The 21940-nt window shown below is 40.7% G+C and overlaps 1 protein-coding gene across 1 annotated transcript; it reads left to right on the top strand.

Annotated features, from left to right (window-relative positions):
* The first annotated feature begins 9584 nt into the window (after positions 1-9584).
* PLAC9 (placenta associated 9) lies at positions 9585-21220 on the top strand. The gene is made up of 4 exons (XM_062496899.1): positions 9585-9642; positions 19338-19435; positions 20343-20463; positions 21159-21220. Exons 1-4 carry the CDS (start codon positions 9585-9587, stop codon positions 21218-21220), a joined length of 339 nt encoding a protein of 112 aa, XP_062352883.1.
* The last annotated feature ends 720 nt before the right edge of the window (positions 21221-21940 follow it).

The raw sequence follows: 21940 nt of genomic DNA, 5'->3' as shown, positions 1-21940 counted from the left end.
ACAAGCAAGGCTCTGATCTACGACTGACACTTGCAGACCATGCTGCATGGGTAAAAGGACTTCTGGGACCATTTGGTCAAGAAGCTGGAAAAAAAATTCACCAAACTGTTGCATTACAGAAGTACATGAAACACTGAATTGCTATCCCTGTAAAACACTCTCAAACAAGCAGCCAACGATAGAAAAAGGATCTTTGGGAATTCCTGCTGCAGATTTCAGCCCACGTCAAACATTGTTCCAAAACCCTTGCCACTTCCATATCTGTTCATAGTGCTTTAAAAACCACCACGATTACCACAGGAATGAAAAACTAGCTTTCAGCTTTGATTTTTTTTCTTTTATATGGGTGGGTGGAAGGAAGGAAGGGATAAGTAAGGTATAATTGCATTGCTGGTACAGTCAAGTGATCTCTAACACAATTGGCGTGAAACTTCAAGGACAACACTAAGTTACAGGTCACCCCAGATGTCATTTCTTTTCAAATCCAGAGCTTCTTACTTCCCTCCCAGCTGCTCTTTGGTGGGTCCTAAGGGAAGGAAGCCATTGCCTCAGTGCTGTATAACTTTCATTTACAACTTCCATGCTGCCACCACTCAGGCTTTGTGGGTTTTCTCAAGGAAATCATCACTATAATCTGCCCAGCTTTAGGCTGAGACCTCAGTAAAACCTGACTTGGTCAGAGGAACTGTGTCCATCTGAAATGGCAGCTATTGGGAAGTGTTTTTATCCGCATCATAATAAAATATTATCTTGTACTTAGATAAATTTTAGTCAAAAGAAAGAAATAAGCCACACAGTTTAATAAATGGACAGAACTGAGATTCAGTGCTCATGATCTGGTGTGTGAGAAAAATAAATTATTAGGACTGGAAAGAATTGGAAAATCCAAGTCTCAGAATAACAGTTTTACACTCACCAGGTCATATATAACTACCAGCCTTTCTCCCTCAGTCCCTGGAGCAAAACCCATTAAAAATAGCATAATGTGGAGAGTAACAGCTGCTTCTTTTTCTAAGAACCTTTTAAACAAGGTTATGCTGCACTTTTCCTGAACTAAAAAAATGAAATAGAACCATTTTACTCTTAGAATGGAAAACAATGCTTCATTCTCTTGTAACCAAAGAGAACTCAGTTTGGACAGCACTGAGAAAAATAGCTATGGCCATTGTAAATAAGGACTTTATTGAATTACAGGACTCAAAAGATTGTTTTGAAGGGTTAGCCAAGCTTTTCCCTACACTAAATAAAATTAATAACATTTCCAACCTCAGTGAGAACAGCATGGGTGGGAAGTGATAGTCTATCCAAAGCAGAGAATTCTTTACAGAATTTGATCACTTGCAGAAGGAAAAAGGGTGGAGGCGGTCTGCAGTTAAGCCAAGAGAAACAATAAAAGTTTCTCAGAGAATCACAACTCAGAAAACCAAAATTGTAATTGAGGATTATGCAACATATTGATGCAAATGTGGTGGTAAACCACTGTGATAATCAGTATGGATAAAGAAACATAGAAAACTCAAATAATTGTCAACTAAAAAGAAAAAAAACAAAGGAAAGAAAAAAAAACCACCAAAAAGTCTCCAATTTCCTTTAATTAAATATACTAATTTAACTCCCATCTCAGATTCTTCATAAATCAATATTCACAGAGCAGACCAGAGTTTCAGCCCCCCATGTTTATATTTTTATTTGTTTATATTTTTCAGATGGCAGCTGACCCACGGCAGTAAAATGCCATGTTCCCTTTTGCTATCTTTAGGGATCTCAGAAAAGGCTGTCAAGGTAGATTGAAATCAGTGGAAACAGAAGTAGCTTCCCCAAGCTGTATTTCACAGAACCTGAAAGAAAGGGCAGGCATCAATTCAAAGAACATATTTGTTGGAGCAAGAGGCAACAGGGAAGCCTGGATGTGCTTTATCTAATGTTATGGGACAGACTGTATCTGTTTATGTGTGACAGACTGTTTTATGTAAACATTTTGCAGAAAGGATGAGATATTTCTCAAGGCAAAGAGCAAAAGTTTACATTAGAGTCCAAAAATTATCTCCTCAGAATAGTATCTATATAAATAAGAGGTCTAATACTAAGATGCTGAAGCAATAGCAAGATGAGGAAAAGCTGGCGGCACAAAGCTTGTGCCTTGCTTTAAAAAAAAAAAAAATGTACATTCTCTTCTACTGAGACTAAATAACTGATAAGAACCAGCAAAATATTTTGTGCTGCTATTTCGGTATTTAACTGTAACATCCTGCTTATCTCAGTTTCAAGTGGTAGGATAACATTTCTAACACACGCAGAGGCAGCAGATTAGCATTACAAATGCATGGAAGTACCCAGTAGTCTATTAAAAGCCGCCCCACAAAACTATATTAATGAACAAAGACTGTATCCAGTTACCTTTGAATGACACGAGACCCCTTATGCTATCCCTGGCTCCAGGGTTTTTGTCCGTCTGGGTCTGAAGCCCCGGCCATGCGGCTGTGTTCACACAGAGTGGGAGCGCACCGGCTGAAGCCCACACAGGGAATCGCTGGAAATCCACGCTTGATTGTCTGTGCAGAGAACAGCAACTGTGATCAGCCACTTCACTTCTGCTTTTCCAGACCCATTAGACCATCACAGTGGCACCGTATAATTTCAAAGCACTACTGCAATTAATTTTTTCCTCACTAACGGAGATCACCAGGCATTCAAATGGCAAGTGAACGTGAGCTGCAACACAATTATGTTGGGGTTTTTTAACAGACATAACTCAGGAAGGGATTCTGGTCTGCCAGACCCTATAGATAATTACTACACGACGCTTCCAGAGGTGTGAAATGCCCCCGAAGGTGCTTGACCCAGCAGCAGCGCTCGCCGGGGTGCGCACACCAGCCCCGGGCTGAGCCCGCTTCCCTTCCCGGCAGCTCAGCACGCCCAAGGTCAAGCACAGAACAGCCGGGGCTGCGACTGGCTCCGAGACACTCCCCGAGCCAAATCCGCCTCCCTCGCTCCCGCTGTGGCTAATTAAATCGCTGAACTCTCGGTTGCAGCTCACGCTGTGCTGCAGATCAGCTCACCTGGGCCGTGCCCAGCGCTGCTGTGCGGGCAGCAAAGAGAAGGAGCCGAAGATGGAGCGGGAGACGAAGCGGCCCCCGGGGTAACCTGGTGGCCGCAGACAGGTCACCTCAGTGCCACCTGTGGCGCAGCTCCCAGCTCCATCCCCAGCATTCGCCAGCCCGCTCCCCACACTGCTCCCACGCTCTCCTTCCAACAATCCCATCAAAACTGTGCAATCCACTCCCTCCCAGGGGCCCCAGCAGAACGCTCTGTGCTCCCCGCGCTGCTAGAATTCCTTCTAAATCCAAACCGTAGGCTTTTGCCCCATCAGCGTCTCCTAATTCACTTTTTTAATGATAAAGAGATTACTTCAGAATTATTTATAGCATCCTGATGATTCAATTGGCCCCTGTCCTCACCTTTGATGCTTCTTATTCCTCGAACACATGCAATAAGCCTTCCATTTCCCTTCGACTTTTTTATCCTCTAATCTTGTATTTCCTCTTTTCTCAGTGCTAATGAAAGGAGACATTAGATAGCCACCACTGTGAAAGTCATCCCTTCATTATTGTGTAGATGGCAAAAAATAGTATTCTAGAAGATAAAGAGACAGCACTTACAGAAATAAAAATTACAAAATGACATAGATTAATATCTGCATGAAGATCTAATATTTCTGTTATTCTTACAAAGAGTTCCAATGGTGGGTCTGAACTAAAGAATATTTGGGATAGATAATCTAAAGCACTTTACTGCATTTGGACAGAATACAATAACAGATCTTTTAACTTACTTTGGGCCAACTGGTCTCTTAAGTCAAGGAAGGATTTCCTAAAATCTGACATTGGAAACAGCACCCATGCTATCCCGATTTCCTGCATGGATGCTGCTTCACGTGATAATTCTTGCTCCTACTTCTTTCATCCTTAACACTAAGCTGTGCATGCAGATACAGCAAACTAATAGCAAGTGTAGGCACCATCAGGCTCCCTCCTAAATACATATGGAACCGATTGCACTTTACCAAACTCATTAGAAAAAAATTTAGAAAAGGGGAGGAGGACAATAGTCGAGTTCACATCTGTTTTCTAACACTTGGAGTTAATGTCCTGCCTCTAGAGTTTGTGGACTGTGCTAATCTGTTCATTTGTTCATATGCTCACAAGGTTTTTCATGCCTTGGATCAACTTTTAGTACAATTTTTTTTCATGGGCCCTTCTCTTCCTTCTTATGGTTATACTATTTCCCTATGGCAACTACCACAAATTCTCCTATTAAGTAGTTGCATTATGAAAGCATTTAGGTTGTCTTTTAATGCAGTTTTTCAGCTGGAGCTGAGAAGCCAGTACCATACAGTAATAACTAGCTGTACTGTTGGGGAATCTTGTTGGACAGGATCCATCATGTGATTAACTACACAGGCAGCAGAATGAAAAAAAATCATACACATTCTTGTTCACTCTCTGCCTGGAAACATGTATTGGAAGCATGTTTGAAGAGAAATTGCCACTAAAGACATAAGGGATCTGTAATAACAAAGGAACTACTATCATCCTGCTTCAGTACTGCATATTCACATACACACGTATTTTAAAAGGAATTTTAACCAGGGATTTTTACTGGGTTGGCTTTAAAATTATGCACATACTGTAAATTTTCAGAGAAATAGCAGTGGAGTGATTAGCTCAGCTTCTTTCTCTGGCAGATCCTTCTTCACCTTGCAATTCTCCATGACCTTGTGGTAATTAAGAGGAAAGGAGACCACACTGAGTAGCAAACAAAAATGGGATTTTTTTTTCCAGCCGTTTCTCCGTTTTATTAGGTATCTCCACTCAAATGGCAAACATTACCTATATGGAAAGGCTTCACATAGATAGCTGATGCCTTTGCCAATGGAGAAAGGTCCACAGCTGTTAGGTAACACACCTTTGCTGTACTGCTGTTTGTCATGACTCGTGTTCAGCAAGGCTGCTCAACACATGGAACGAAATTGTGGCTTCAGTTTCAAGTAATTACCTCATTTAATTGGTGTGGTTTGCAATACTGATCTGCTAAAGACACTAGCTGAGTAATTCTAATTTGGGGATAATCAAGTATACTTCCCCCGTATTATTTTCCCTGAATATTATCCACCACAGACTCACAGATCTATTTCCCATTTTTATGTGACGCAAATAGGTGCACATATAGTTACAACAGCAAAGGACCACAGCCTTCTGCAATAGAAAATACAGCAAATATCAGATGACCATGTGTGCAATACAAGACCGGGAGTCAAGAGGCTATTCCTGAACCATTAATTTTGCTGGGGATATAGTTACTTTCTAAGGGCAAAGATTTCTTTTCACTAAAATGGGTGGGCACACTGCATATCATATTTCATAGGGTTCCTGAGGCATGGAAGGCTTCATAAAATGCCTGAAATAAAAGGTCATAACAACTAGTTAAAAATACAAAACAAACAACATAATTCACTAATATTCCATGTGACCCACCTTTTCCTTCAGCTTTCTGATTCAGTTGCCTTGCGGATCTTTCCTCAGGAAGCTGAGGCCACAGACTGAAAACAGCCTGAAGCCATGGGATGCTTACCTAATGCTGACAAACAGAATCCAGCCCAGTGTGCTGGCACCAAGATGACACCAGAGAGTCAATTCCTGTAGCTGACTCACTGCTGGCTTTAGGCGTAGCACAAAATGTATTGTTTTGAAGAAGGCTGGATCAGAGTTATCTGCTCCATGACACACACGCTTGTTAACTTCTCCAGGGAGGGCAGAGACAGAGCTGATCTTCCCAGCACTTCACACTACGAACCATGTGATACAGGCTTTTTAACTGCATCAGAGAGAATGCCTCTATGAGAACAGCAGAAGAAATTGACACTTTTTGATGTCCCCTGCAAATCACGGTATTAACAAGAGTACAAGTTGATATACAAGACCCCAGAGAGGGGCTTGCACTGGCACAGAACATGAAGGTGATCGCTCATTCAAGGCTGCAGCCATAAGATCTGTAACTCCAACAGAGGCTGCCTTGTGAACAAGAGGCATGGAGGCTCCATGGAAACTGCCAGGGATGGGTGCTGAGAATCACTGCTGTCCAGAGCTTTAAATGCCAATGTCTTTCTTATTCATTCTAATGAAACCACCTCTGCAAGAGGCCCTTCATCTGCTCACCAAACAGAAGTACTGTTGCAGAATAAATTTCTGAATCTGCATACCTGCCTTGCACAAATCAGCCTCTGCAGGTAATAAAATTCTGCTTCTGCATCTGTTCAACAGCTGGTCCAACCCAGCTGTCAGAAACCAAATGAATTAAGAGAGTGAAACTAAGTGACCTCTTCCAAATGGAACATGTAACAAGTCTGAAGGCACACTAGGTATTCAGCAGCCTCCAAGCAGCAAGAACTTCTGGTCAAGAGCAGCTGACAGAAGTCAAGCCTGTGATGAGAGGCCAAGGTCTCTAATGGAGACAAATCTTCTCTCAGGGGCAGGTAGGCAGACTACATAAATCTTCCAAATTCCGTCATCCACCAGTGTTAAATCCAGGGTGGTGATTATACTCTTTAATTTCCTTCTCTTAAGGGTAAGGCACTTTCCTCTCCCTACAAGGATTGGTTTCCTACCATATTTTTGTCTCGTGAAGTCATCTCTGCTTAATTTTCTCAGTGTTTCACATAAAGTCCTGTTTTTCCCAAGAGTTTGCTCTGCTAACTTTGTCAAGCCATGTTGCAGGATTTCATGCCCAATAATAATGTGATATTTCACATGGCACATATGTCTTCTGTCAACATATACCCTTTATTTAGGCCATTTCTTCTCCCTATGCACCCTGTGGGACCACTGTGCAGTTATTTATTGCTTTTGCAAAGCATTTAGCTAATCCAAGAAAGAGATAAAGACAAAACCAAAAAACAAACAAAAAAACACACCCCAAAATAGACTTAATCCTTATGTTTGCTTTCCCTTTCACCAAACTGCCTGCTGGCACAAACTCACATCCCTGTTCACTGGTATGCTTTTATTGGCTGCCAGTATCTTGGAAACATCTCAACAGCTGGATTTTGTGCAAACCTACATTCATATGATCTCATTGTGTTCTCATATATGGCCATTTCCAAGATGAATGTGCTAAAAAATGCTTTCTCTATGGTAATCAGTTACTGGCTAACTTCTCAGAACACAAATATGTTTGCATCATATTCTTTCTTCTGTCTTCTGAAAAATCTGCTTTACAATTTAATGGGTATGGTCACATCCCCAGATCTTTTGTACTTTAGTCGCCAGTGCCAGTTTTCTTATCCTGCAGCTTCCTTCTGAGTATTTATAAATTACAAAAGCCATCCGAGGTAGTTACCAAGATGATCAAAAATCTAAGGACAGGTAGTCCTAGAAGAAAAGCAGAATCCCACTTGGCAGAAATATTCCTTCTGGCTGCATTTCCCTGCAGTGGAAAAAACTACTCTCTGATTACAGAAAAAACCCCTGGAGGATAATACTAGAGAAAACCCACACTATTTTGTTTAGTTCTCCATGGCTATCAGACCAGCACCTCACTATAGTCAAACATCACACAATATGCAAAAATATGCAGCAAGTGCCTTGGAGGGACCAAACTGTTCCAGGAGCCTGAGAGTAACTCAGGAGGAACCTCAAGGAAATGTTCTATAAAGGGGATGAGTGGCCTCAGCAAAGGTGGTCTGGAATGGAAATTGCCCTATTTTTTACAGTGTGTTGAAGGGAAAACTGTTTCAATGACTGTTCATTGCTTTTTAGTGGGTGGCATAGAGGATGGCAGAGAAAGCTTGCAGAAATCCTCCAGGAACAGGCTCCCTTTGCAATACAGAGAATGCATTGGGTGATTCTGCTTAAGAAAGGGCAGAGGCAAAGGACAAACACATTCAGAAAACAGCAGCCAACTATTCATAAATATCCTTCTTGTGTTCCCCAGTCCCCTCTCTTCAAAGCACAGATAGCACACAGATAATGTCTCACTTCGAAAATCACAGCCTACCATGTCAGCATCTTACATTGAAGCACAGGGTAAAACTGAGGGTAGACTCACTGTTACCTTTTGCAGTTCCCCTCCCAGGACCTGTTAATAAGAAATATAAGATTAATATGTTTTCAGAAGGCATAATCAAATTTATTCTCAAAACAAGAATTCTTAAGAATTGTAATATGCTACATAGTGATTCAAGCCAAAACACCCTGAAAAACACTGTCACTCCAATTTTCATAGCTATTTTAATTTTTTATTTAATAAAAATGTTAACTTATTCAAACCAAAACTGAGGGTTTAATAAACACTGGGGTTGTTCTATGCCTCATCAAAGATATCAGCTAAATTCCAGCCACAGAATCTCTGTTACTGAGGTTATTTTGCTTTGCAACTGACCTTACAACCTAATTTGTTATGGAAGTCACTGAGGAAGATTATACTTCGAACTCTAAGATAGCATCTCTACAGGATCATTTTCAGATATTCAAATAACTTGATTTTTTTGACAGCTAGGAGGGTGGTAAAGACCAAGGAAATCTGTTCTAGTTTGCAGGGTTTTATTTTCAATGGTTAAAACAGTCTATCCTGAACAATGGCCTTTAGGATTAAGTAGGATGCCTTACTGACCTCTCATCTTTTCTTGCAATAGTTTGAAAAAAGATAACTCAAATGAGTATGAGGAACAATACCAGGAAGGAAAGACCTTAAGAATTTTAACACCAGCCTGGAGGGGGTCAGAGACTGATGCTTATCCAGTCAACACCCACAAGGCTGCAGGACAAAAAATGTTCACCAAGATCCTGCTAAAAATCACACGGGTTGCCAGGCTACCATGAGTGGTGCTATTTTTGCATGTGGTGTGACCAAGCCTAACCAGTTTTAAAACCCTGCCAAAACTGAGAAGAGCTCAGATGGCTCCTCAGGAGATCCTGTGATGCTGTTCAAACATAAAGCACTACAGACAGCTGTCACTTCCCACAAGACTGCCACACATTGTACTGCCCAAGGAAGATGTTTCTGCGTTATTCAAAAAGAGAATATAATGGTAAAAGCCCTATAAGCTCACAAGATCTAAAGATACCATGTTTTCCAATGCTCCTGCTTTGCCTGCCCCAGATGAAATTCTACAGGGAAAGAAACATCCAGCACCCCTTCTTCCTCCCTTCTCCCTTCCTTTCCTTGCCCCACTCGCTGTATTTACAGGATCCAAAGCTTTTCATTGCATTCCACTGTAATCTGTGCAAATAAATACAAGTGTGGGAAAAAAAAAAAAAAAACCAAAACAACTTTGGGGAGCCTGGGCCACTTCCAGCTTGCCTGGATAGCGGGGCTGTGCATGGGGCTGGAAGGGTGTTTTTAAAAGGAGGGAAGCAGAAGAGAACAGCTTAAGAATCTTGGCTCAGGCTGGGCATATTTCCGCCTAACTCTGGCTAAAGCTCAGCACTCAGGGCTGGACGAGGAGTCGATAGGAAGCCGGGGAGGGAGGGAGGGAGGCTGCAGGGCTCTCCAGCACAACCACGGCACAGCCCGGGCAGGCTGAAGCCATGATTTTCCTCTGGGCACTGGCATTTGTTCTAGTCCTGCAGGAGCAGGATCCTTTAGGTAAGTGACTCTGAACTTGCAAATCTTACTATGGTCAAAGCCTCTGCATGGAGTGGGAGGGGGAGGCAAATAATTGCTTCATTTCTCTATGGATTTTATGTGAAGGTGACACAGGTATGTGTCAAAATTCTGTGGGCATATTGATTTTAAGAGGTAAAATTCAATTTTTTTTTGGACATTAATATCTGTCCTGTAGGCACATGGCTTTGGTAGAGATTTTTGCTTCTTACAGGAGATAGTATCACTCTACCTTCAGACATTTAGAACCACATTGAGGTGCTGCAGACATTGCTCTGATTTTCCATAATTACTGTCCTAGCAGCCGTATTAATATCACACTAATCTACTTGGAAATGAGATTGAAGTTCAAGGTGATTACAGAAAGATTCTCCTCTATTCAAAGCCTTCTTTTAAAATTTCCTGGTAACAACATCACAATTGTTTTTCTTCTGCTTTGGATTGCTTATTCCTGAGTTTCTGAGGTACATAATGACTTCTCCAAAAGCCTTGGGAGAACAAACTATAAACAGAGAACATCTGATAAGCCTGCATCTGAATTCTGCTTTCATTAACAAGAGATTAGCTCTGAATAACCTGTAATCACATTGTAGTGTGACTGAAAGCTATTCAGTTGGGCTAGTCCGAGGGTTTACAGTCCCTGTGTAACCACAAACCTGGCTTCCCTGCCTGTTTGTACTCATCTTTTCTGCTAGCTGAGGCTCAGCTTTATTTTCTCTCTGGTCCTACTTTCTTTAAAACAAAATAGTTGTATTTCATGGCAGGGTAGTAAGATCTATTACATTCAAAACATGTCCTGAAAAGCTGTTAGTCCCTTCTGCCCCCAAGTACTAGTCACTCCTCCTTGCCCTGACTCCCTCCAACTTAACTGGCCTTGTGATGTTTACCTCAGTGATGAACTCAAATATCATTGCAACACCAAGAGCACTCTAACTTGTTTTCCTTCCACAAGAACTCACTATCCTCTTGTGAGTTTTGTGAGCTCCACCAAAATAAACGTAAAATCAAAGAAAAATTTCAAAAGGCTTTGTCTATTCCCTTAAAAGTATGGTTTTAACCTCAAATCATTCACAAACTCAGATAAAATCCAGTTAATTAGAATAGCACTGCAATAATAGCTGTAGTGGAGATTAGCACCCAGTATGATGCCAGGTGGCAGCTGCTCAGTCAGCAAACCATGGAGTACATCATGCAAAATGAGAAATTTTGTGTCTGTCATGGCCAGGGGAGCATCCTGCCTGACTGAAGGCTTAAAATAGCCATCCTCACTTTCCCTCTAGACCTTTGCTGGGGAACATAACTTTTTATTCCCTTGCAGATCTCCCTATCCTAACTCCCACGGGTTCCTCTTAAAATTATTCAGCCAAACTATTCAACCATTAATATAAATAATCTCATATTCAAAGAGCTCAGCATCCAAAACATTCAGGAGGAGAGGCTGGCACGGGGGCCCTTCTGTGCTCCTGCACAGTTTATAGCGCTTTGCTGCCAGTGCTGGGTTAATTTGTGGGGTGCTGCTCAAGCACAGTGCACAGTGTAGCCTGGAGCACAGCATCTGCCCCATTTAAAGGTGTTTCCATTCTTACAAAAACATCCAGGCAAATCGTTCCGAGGGGTGTGGCACCCCAACAGCAAAGATTTTGCTCATGTCTGCGGGTGGCAGAGAGGTGACCTGGAGCTCTTGGGTAAACAAGTACAGGGCAGGCAGGCTGCCCCTGTGACATGGGGCACCCCAAACACCAGCCTTCCACCAGGGACAGCTTCCACTGCAGGCACTGCTGCTCCACACTGGGGCCTGATCTGCTTTTAAACAGCAGAGGTCTCGTTTGGTTCTAACTACAAGTTAAAGTACGCCAAGAGTATGAATGTTTTTCTTCTTTCTTCTTCAACATTTTTTGAATTCTCAAGATCTTTTGAATCCTCTGATATTCACATACAATATGAAAGATGGGAAGATCCATAAGCTAGACCATTATCTAGAAACTGGTAAAAAAAATCCCTTCAGAACAGCCATATTCTGCCCCAAATTGACTATTTGCACCATCACAGAGGAGCATTTTTTTTCTAGGAGATTAAACCACTGCATTGTAGAATTAAAGCCACAATAAAAATTCATTATAGATATCCTATTTCAGACCAAACTTGGACTCATATTTCTCAACTAGCAAGTTAATAATGGTTTAACCTATACTCCACATTATAGGTAATTTTCTGTCCTTTTAGAAACCTATCAGCATTATTATCTCCAGCACAAGGATTACAGTCTTTGCAGAACCCACCTCTGAGTTCTAACAAGGGAAGGAGAAATAAAGTTTGTGACAACAAAGTGTACCCTGAAGTAACTGTGTTCTTTAAGATTGTGAGGCATCTGGAGATCAGGGTTCAGTACAGAAGTAAGCCTTTTATAAAGATATTTTATATATCTGTAAAGTCCTATGTTTTATGTTTAGTTAAAAGGAATTTAAGTTGTGCGGACTTTGCAACACCCAAGTGCAAAGCAAAAGTTAATATTAAACTCCCCCCAAAAATCAGGAGTTTAGAAGTATAGAACTCATGTTGTTCATTGCAGGATGTGGCTCTATTCACAAATGCAGCTAATCTGCTCTGGTTGAAGCAGATGTAAGTCCTGGGCCTGAATGTCAGGATCTACTATGTATGTGTGTGTATGTCCTCTCACTATTCTACTTGAGTTGTTGCAGAATGCATGAACTGTCTGCCAAGAGAAAATGTATCTTCAAGCAAATTCTTAGATTTTGCTTAGATATTAGAAAAAACCCAATCACAGAGCTGTCACAGGCAGTCACAGACTCACCTCACCCACTCCCCATGACCATAGTTTCTATTACTAAACACAGACCAAAAGCCATGTCCTCAGAAAATTGAGAAGCTCTTTATCTATCCCCTGATATCAGTGGTTACCCTCAAGTTGATGGTGGGATCCATTATTTATGTATCTCACAACCTCCACTTTGAAGCCAGCCTTAAGCTCACTAATTCTGCACAACTTGGATTCTTTATGTATACTAATACACAGCTCCTCTTCTTCCTAAACAGCTTCCCTTTCTCTACACACAGCTTCTAGCTAAAATCCTCCTAACATTTAGCCTTAGTTTCCATAACAAAGATATATTCACACAAAAAATAAATACATAATAAAGGCAAACTTTTCTGCAGCCCAAAGCATCATTGCAAGATATAGCATGAATTAGAGTAACGTACCTGCTAATTATGTAGCTCGTGTCTCTTATCAGTCCAATTCCCTGTAGTCATTTTCCATTGCAGCAGCAAGTGCAAGAGGATATTCTCTGGCTGCTTGCTCAGAAGACCAGCATGCTGAAAACACGCTCCAAGTCAACAATTCCCTCACAGGAACATTTAATTGCTATCCTTCTTCCTTTGAATGAAAATACACAAAACTTAAGTGCTTCTTACTATCACGGATATGGTCAAATAGCAGAAAAAGGAAAGTTGTTTTTCAAGTAGCAATTTTGCTTCTGGCACATAGCCGTGGCAGGGACCCAGATTTTTCTGTGCCTTAAAGAAAAAAAAAAAACACCCACTGTAAGCACAACTCTCCCTGGCCTTGTGCACTCCCTCTCAGTCTCCACTGCTGTGTAAGCAATGGGTGGATCCCCTTATGAAAAGAGAATTGCATGGGTCACAACAGCAAAAGCTGCCTGTAAATGAGGTAGTTTTACACAGAAATATATGCTATCTAGTCAGGAACAATTGCTATGAGGTCCCGTTTCTGGTTTTGCACATTTCACAAGCACTAGTGATGTGTGGTCACACCAGAACGCACCGTGACACAAAGTCCCCCGCACAGGTGGATGGGACAGACCAGGCAGAGATGTGAGAATTCATAGGTTGGTGCCTGACCCACCTTCATCAACACATTCCCCAGCTCATAAGATTTCCCCTTTGCTCCTTCTCTTTCAGGTAAAAGAGAATCAAAACAAGTACAATCTTAACTGATGCAGGATCTGAAATAATATTCACAGCAGCATATTCTTCACTTTGATAAAGAGAGTGTGAACCAGGCCTGCAATTTTGGAACTTGACTGTCTGATATGGCTATTTAGGTTCTAAAATTAATAATAAAGATAACAAATTTCATGGAAGAAACTTACTTCAGGATGTTTCCCTTATCAGAGGATCATAAATCTTGGATACCAGAGAAATGCCTTGGATTTTGTATCATATTTGAAACCTTTTCATGGTTTGACATTTAAGCAGCAGTTGATTTATTCAGTGAATGTATAGATTACAGATTAATCCCTAATCAGGCATCAAAAACTTTCTATGTACCTTCTGAAATAAAAAATAATAAACAAAACAAAACAAAAAACCCAAACAAAACAAAATTTTAAAAAAATCAGTCTTCCCATGCTGTCCATTTACTGTTTAATATACAATCCTGCTTTCCATCTCCCACTTTGGATAGACCATATTTACCCTGCATGAAATTTGCCTTATTGTTCTGTCATAAAAGCTAGAGCCTAGCAAAGGTGTGTGTACATTTAAATATTTACATGTGTATGTATATATCTACATGTATATGTATATATTTGCATGTAAATTTAAGCAAACTCATGCAGCTGCCTCCAGTGGGAAGCATATGGCAGTGTGTAAGTTGCTAAAGAATTTTATGTATTTATTACAATCCTGCAGTCTTTGTGGCAGTCACTAAAGGTAAGAATTCCCTTATCGTTAAGAAAATAGAGACTAAATTCTAAAAAGAGGTTCAGAGGTGTGTAAATCAGAGATAAGCACTGGTGTTTCATGGATTACAGCCAAAAAGATGCTCTATGCCCAGTTAAAGATACGCTTCTGAGTGGCTAAGAACTTGAAGAGAATCTGTGCACTAAAAAGCATTTTCAATATAACACTTGCTATCCAAATCAACTACTTTTGATGTCCTAACAATAAAATTTGATATGGCTTGAGTTACATATCACATCTTAAAATGAATTTGGGCATACTAGTGATAATGAAATTGGTAGTGGCACAGAAAGTTAATTCAGTACTTCCATATTCAAGGATGCCAATGCAATTAATTAAGAGCTGACACTACTGGAAACTAACTTTGATGCCTTGAAGACCAGCACCCAAAATTAAATATGACTAAAAGTTTTAGCTTAACATAGTCCATGGTCTGAAAGCACTAGTATTGATAGTTATTAGTATCAGTTCAGGTTCAAAGGAATTGAATCTTTCCTGAATTCAGCTGCAAGTTATCTTCACCAATCACTTTTGAAAACCATGTGATTTCTTGAGCTAGCATTTCAAAGTCCATGCAAATTTCAAAGTGGAATCCAGCACTTATATTTAGAGAAAAAATAATTTAAGCAAGCATGAGCAAGTCCATTCAGACGTCTATTGCATTCCTCCCAAACTGGTTAGTGAATTCATTGTTTGAAGTTGATCCTCCAGTTCATGAATGTTTTCCTGTTGGAATAATTTCTACTGCCATTCCTTTTCTCATCAAAGGCTATCCTGGCCACCTTAATTCTAAAAGCTCCAGGAATAAAATGATACTACTAAACCTAAGGCAGTGCAAACAAAACCACACAGCGTGGCATGTTTCCTTGAAGAGTTGGACATATTCTCCTTTATTCCCCTTGCTCTATCATGTTTTCAGACTTCCTTATTTGCCATCTGGTTCTTGTTTCAAATCTCCCGTGTCTTTCACTTGGCTTGTGGTCTGCTTTGTTTTACCCCTCCTGCCCTACTGAGCAGAAACAAGAACTTGTAACCTTTCAAAACCACACTGATCATAAAATGAGGCAAAAGAATTTTACAAGTTTCAAGACCAATGGGGAACACCGTGATCACTCACCTGACCTTCTCTGTAATGCAGACCAAAGAACCCAACCCAGCAATTCCTAGATCCAGCCTGTAACTTGGTTTGGACCAGCAATGTGTCATTAGGAAGGATACTTTAAAAGACCTACCAGATCTATGTGGTCACATACTTCAGTTCTGGCAGTCCTAGTAACCACAGAAAATGACAGCAGAGAGGCTCAGGTTTATACTGATTCTCATTCACTAGCAACTACTTGGATGATTAAAATGAACCATTTAACAGCACCTGAGTAGAAAGAATTCTGACAGTCCTAGAAGGGAACTTCATCAGAGAGAGCAGAGAAGCAACATCTTGTGGGTTGGGGGAATATATCAAAAGTACAGGAGGCAGAAGAGCTTAACTGAGGAATAGATGTTCTTAATCTAAGGCCTCTGCTCTTAACCTGTTTGGTAAGGCTGTTTTGATTCTTACTTCATTACTCTTTCTCTCCATCACTATAAAATCAAGTTTTGTACAGTCAGGCTGACCATGACACATAGATCTTACTCTTTATCATGCTACTTCTTTCAAACTTTCAGCATGTTTTTCTACTAAAGAGATCCTTATTAAAAAACAGTTCAGAGATGCTCCATTTCCCTGCTGGTGTCTGCATCACAGCCAGGGTGATTAGAACTACCCAGATTTATGGGCACCATCAATGTAGCACAGAGGACTTAATCAGAGAAGAAAAGGCATCAGATGTTTTTGTATCTTGAACAAGCGAGTTCTGGTTCTTGATGGAAAATAAACACCCTATATATCAAATAGAATGGATTTCAAGAATTTAACTAAATATCTCACTTGCAAAAAAACATCAGGTGGAAATTTACAGATGGGATGTTCACCAAAAGGTAATGTTCTCTCTGCCATACCAAGTGTCTACGTGAAATAATCTATTAAGTTTCAAATGAGAGATTTAAGACATTGAAATATGCCTCCTACACACTTGCCTAAGCAGAAGTTGCAAACACCCACACACTTTAAATATGTAATTTATATGACATACAAAGAACACTTCACTTTTAAAAGTGGTTTCCTTCAAAACTTACTACCAAAATTGTCTATATTTATGCACGTGCTTTGAAACACAGACAAGTAAGAATTTCAACTGACATGTAAAAAATGTTTCTTCAATAACTTCAGAAAGCAAGTACCTGGAAGTATCCTAAAAGGTCATTAGTCTTTTGCTTACGTGGTTTGCAGCTTTCCACTCTTCACTTCCTTTGCACAGTGACTTGTTACTATTACATGAAGTAGACATGCTGCTGGAGTAAGGTCAGTGCCAAAGGCAGATTGTGTCCCTTTCTTTCACCAGTTGCAATAGAAAAGGGCAGTGCTCATAAGCAACATTCCATGTGTTCTCTTTGAGCACATGGAAATTACTGCTTTGGCTGAATTGCCTGACCATAGTGACCCAGATATGTGCTGTATTTACAAGAGACCGGATGTCTCCTGTGAACAGCCCATGCCAGAGAAAAAGCTGTAGCTTAAGAGCTAAAGCCAGACAACAGAACAACAGTGAGTGTTTTGGGCAGCCAAAGCCTCAAGCCAGGACTCAGAGAAAAGAAGAAATCTACACTGACAAAGTACTGGCTGCCCAGCAGCTGCTGAAATAGCCTGTTCTGGTGCGATGGTGAAGGAGCAATGACAAGAGCCTGAGCAGCTCTGTTCTGGTGTGAAAGTCACTAACAAGACATAGACACACAGGTCCTGAGAGGGTTTCTCCTAGCTCAGCCGTCTCACAGCTCCATACTGTGAGGTCTACAACTAGACATGCTTTTGGTTATACTAACCCTTAGCCTTGCTAACATCAGCTGTCAGGTGCTTCCTGAGACACTTAGGCTGGGCCTGTTTATCAATTTTTTTAGGTACTGCACTAATTCTGTGGTTCTGAGTGATATCTTACAGCCCTGTCAAATTAGGACGAGACACTTTGTCCTTCTTCAGTATGCCCATTACAGCTGATAATGCAGCAATGTGCTTTGAGTGGTGGAAAGTTGTCTCCCTCCATGTCAGAAGAACCCACCGCCCCAAAGAACCAAGAGCTACTGAGTCTTGTGCCTCATAGCAACCCCTTTACCTTCTTCTCTAGACACACACAAAGCTGTGCAGTGCTTTCCTAAGCTCAGAATAAGATGCAACAACTTTATATTGGCTGTACATACCTATCATGTATGTATACGCATGCTTTAAACAAATGTCAGTCATCCACCATATCTAACCTCCCCACCTATGAACCTGCCTAGAGAATCAGCCAGCACAATTTCAGTATCTCCACACTGTTCCAGTCATACTGGAAAAAAGCATGTAAAGAAGCAAAAATTTTGACAAATATCATGGTTCCCTTGACCACTAAGACAGTAATACTATACTTAGTATAGTATATAGTATATACTATACTTTATAGTATAGTATGAGTATATAGTATACTTAGTATACTTATAATCCATCGCCACTAGCAGCAAAGAGGGAAAAAAGTGCAACTGCAGAGCAGCTGGTGTTGAAATCCTGCTGTATTTCAGCACTCTTCTGTAAACAGGTAGACGAAGTCTTTGGGATTCTGTCCTAACAGCACCACCTTCTGGTGACTGCACAAAAAAAAAAAACCCCAACCAAATCTCTGCCAAATCGATTTCTAAATAATGATCCGGTCATATTGTAGTCCCTCCTCCTCTCCATTCTCCACCCTCCAATTCCAAGGATGCCATTCCAACTCAGAGTACATCTCTCACCAGCCCCCCCCAAACTGATCCTTACTGACACGTGTTTGCCATCACCAGACGCCTACACTCCAGAATCTTGGCACAGGCTTGAGACAAAGCACCAGACCAGTTCCAGACCACTGCTCTGGCACAGCAGTACTGAAGACAGAATTACTTACTGCTCTTGTCTGTCTTACTGTTCATTATAACACAAGCTCAGTTTTGTCCTTGTTACAATCAAACAATGATAGAATGAGTTACTGGTGCTTCCTCATTATCATAGCTGCTGCAAGCATCAGACAAGAGCAAAACCTAATTTTACATGCAGGAAGATACATTATCACTTTAGCACAGTTTAAAATATTCCACTATAGTCCTCTGCACACATGTGAAAATTTAAATGTCACTGAATGCTGCACAGAAATTATGAAAAGGAAATAGGCTCCACTACAGCATGGACACCAGCAGCTATTGACCTTTCATGGTGCACAGCCAGCAGCAGGAAAAGTTCAAAGAGCAAGAGCTTGTGAGTGCTGAGAGGTAAACACAGATAACCAACAGAGATATGTGACTTTGTATACAGCACCATATCAGAGTCAGCAAATGCACACACTTTTATTGCTTCCCTTCCCATTGCAAAGTCAGACTATCAGGGACAACTCTGTGGCACAGAGGAATTATCAGCCATCATCAGCATCCATTTGGAAAGTGGACAAGCTTAGCTACTCTTCAAAGCTTTACTGCACCAGCTGCTTCTGAAAAAAGTCTGTGAGGAACTGTTGTGTAAGGCAGATCTTCCCACCAGTTAGGTTTTACACTTGAGAGACAGAGTTACAGCCTATACTTACCTGACATAGGTAGGTAAAAATAGATTATGCAAAACAAGCACACACAAAACAAAATAAAACACCCATGGCAAGAGAAAACACCTTGTTCCAACCAACATGATGTATGCAGGCAAGGAGACATTCACAGCATTGGGACACACCTGTAGTTACTGGAAAAGAAGTTTAATTCCTACATTTGGGTCATAAACAATGCTGTGTAGCATGCAAAATACCACTTCAGAAATCAGAAAGGCAAGGACTGCTATTAACCCTCTGCTAATTAACTGTGTCTATTATTTCCAGCTGCTGCAGATCCTGCCAGTGTGGCACCTGGAAGTTTGGAAGGAGGAAGCTGGTGTAATGAACATATGCTACATGAACGCTTAGATATCATTGAAGAGGTAAGAGGGATTGTGCTGGTTTCTGAGCCTTACCAGACCTCTGCCTATTCTCTCTACCAAAGAAAAAGGATGTTTCTAGATAGTGCCCCTTCTTGACTTTATTCTAGTAAAGGCTGGACTACTTTTTTCAGATGTTATAGTTTATAACTATCCATAAAGTCATTATCACCAGAAATACATAATGTTGATGAATTAAAAAAAAAACCTTTTTAGCAATTTATTATATATCAGCCCTTTCTACAATGTTTATAAATGTGCCTTTAATCTAAAAATCTCAGAATCCATATTTGTAAAGTTTCACATGGTCTTATTGGTAGATGTGAGTTCTGCAGGTGGTTCCAAGACTGACAGAGGAGTTTCTGCTCACCTCTGCTGAACTGAAGAGCTAAATGAGCTCTATGTCTGGGATTCTAGGAAAGCTGCAAAGTTTGATACGCACCCCTCACCCCCGCTGTCTTTAGCACTCACAAGATCCATGCTAACTATTCTCAGCTGGCTAGTTCCCTAACTCCATGCTCTGGTTCTCAAATGGCAACATTACCTCTCTTCTGCTCTAGTCCCTACCCTCTTCTTTCCACCCCGTCAGCTCTTCTCATCGTCCATGTAGATTCTTTTATTGCATTTCTCTCAGAAATGAGAAATAATTAAAAACAAACTAATGCAAAGCTCCAAGAAGTAAAATTCTTCTTTATACAGGAGTGCTGTAATGTAACTCTTGCTAAACCAAGTGCTAATACTTGGTGCCACTAGAGGCCAGCAGAACACAAGAAACATTTAACCCTGCAATGCGCAACACAGACTAATTTGGCTGCTGGCATTATAGGACCACAAACCCATCTGCTGCAATTTCTTCCACTTGACCCTTTAACTACCTCCTTTCTCCATTTTTCTCCTTTGTTTCCATTAGAAGGTAATAAAAACAGTGGAGCACCTAGAATCAGAAGTCAAATCGCTCCTCAACATCATCAGTGAGACAACATTGAATATCCCCACTGTTCCAGGAACTCCACTTACAGACATTTTTGATGGTGAGTATCTGGTCAGGTATAACCTAATTTGAAAAAAAGGGTTACATGTGTTATTATTAAATATGTCCTATTTTCTCTCACAATATGTGAAGTAATTCATTCAGCTCAGTTCTGAGCTAAGGCCTCAGAACCCTAATCCTGGGTCCCATTTAGAAAATAAGATTTCAACAACCACTAAAGAAAGGGCTGGGAGAAAAGGAAACAACTCACCTTAGAAAATCAGGACAAACCATTTCAGATTCAAGGTCCTGTGATTCTTTAGCTTCATGTGTGACAAAACAAGGAAGGGCAACAAAATTTTTTAAAAATTGGAGGTATTGCCACTTTGATGTCCTAAATCCAACTTTGACACGTGAGCCCCTCACACAACGTTTTTCAAATAAGTTAACCCACAACAGAAATTAGTTGGTTGAGACCATCTATTCTACTCATTTCCTATAATGCTCCATACTCTTTGTCCTCTGCCTAATTATCAATAGTGCATTTAACAAGGTGAGACACTCTTGTTGGAAAATAAACCACTTGTGGCCAGATATATGCATCCACAGACATATTTATGAAGTCAGTTTTGTCAGTGCTGGGTTGTTTGTTCATTTAAGGCAGCTGTACTTGGGCACACTACAGTGCACTTTCATGATGGAAGTTGGCTTGAAGCAGACAGCAGTAGAGTTTATGCTGGTTATTGGTTCTTGCAGTTGGCTGTATGGATCTGGTCACCGTGACTGATAATGTTCTCACCAACTCTGGTGTCCAGTAAAATTTACAGTTTTCTGTGAGGGGCAGTTAACAGGTTAACAATTAAGTTACTCCTCTGCAATGGAAGGGGTATTCCAGCAAAGCATTGCAGTGAATTTAAAACAGAAATCAGCACATTTGCAGCAAATCTACAGCAAGCACTACTCAGATGGATCTATCTTGCAACAACTGCCAAATCGCTCAAGAATTACAAACTGGACCTTCCTTCTGACTTTATGAATCAAAGTGACAATTCCTCACTTTAGAATAGCAAGTTTCATGTGTTAATGAGATTTATCCAAAAAGACTGATCCTGCTCTCATAACCAAAAATAATTACATCAGCCCTTCTCTCTACAGATACCAGCTGAGCACTGTGAAGATAGAAGACAGCTGAATGCAACAATGTGGTTGCCAGAAACAGCTGCACTTCTGGTCATTTAATAAGCTTGTGTTTCCAGAATTTGTGCAGGGTGAACAACCTTCAGCTGTAGTTTGTCTACTGTGTTACTGTGCTTTATAATAAAAAGGTACTTGCTTTCAGACCATTTCACACTTTGCATTCTAAATGTTTCAGGAGCCTTGCTTTATCAAACTGCCTTTCAAACACAGCATTGTCACAGTAAGAAAACAAGTTCAGGTGGTGTTCAGGACTAAAGCACAGCTAACAAACTTCCCTTAATTCAAAAGCTTCCTCCTTCCCTTCTTGGCAAAGAAGTGAACTCCTGACATTTGTTTCAGCC

The sequence above is a fragment of the Cinclus cinclus genome, chromosome 7 (genome assembly GCF_963662255.1).
Source record: "Cinclus cinclus chromosome 7, bCinCin1.1, whole genome shotgun sequence".
NCBI classification, from domain to species: Eukaryota; Metazoa; Chordata; class Aves; order Passeriformes; family Cinclidae; genus Cinclus; species Cinclus cinclus.
The sequence above is the reverse complement of the archived record's forward strand: the minus strand, read 5'-3'. Positions and strand labels throughout refer to the sequence as shown.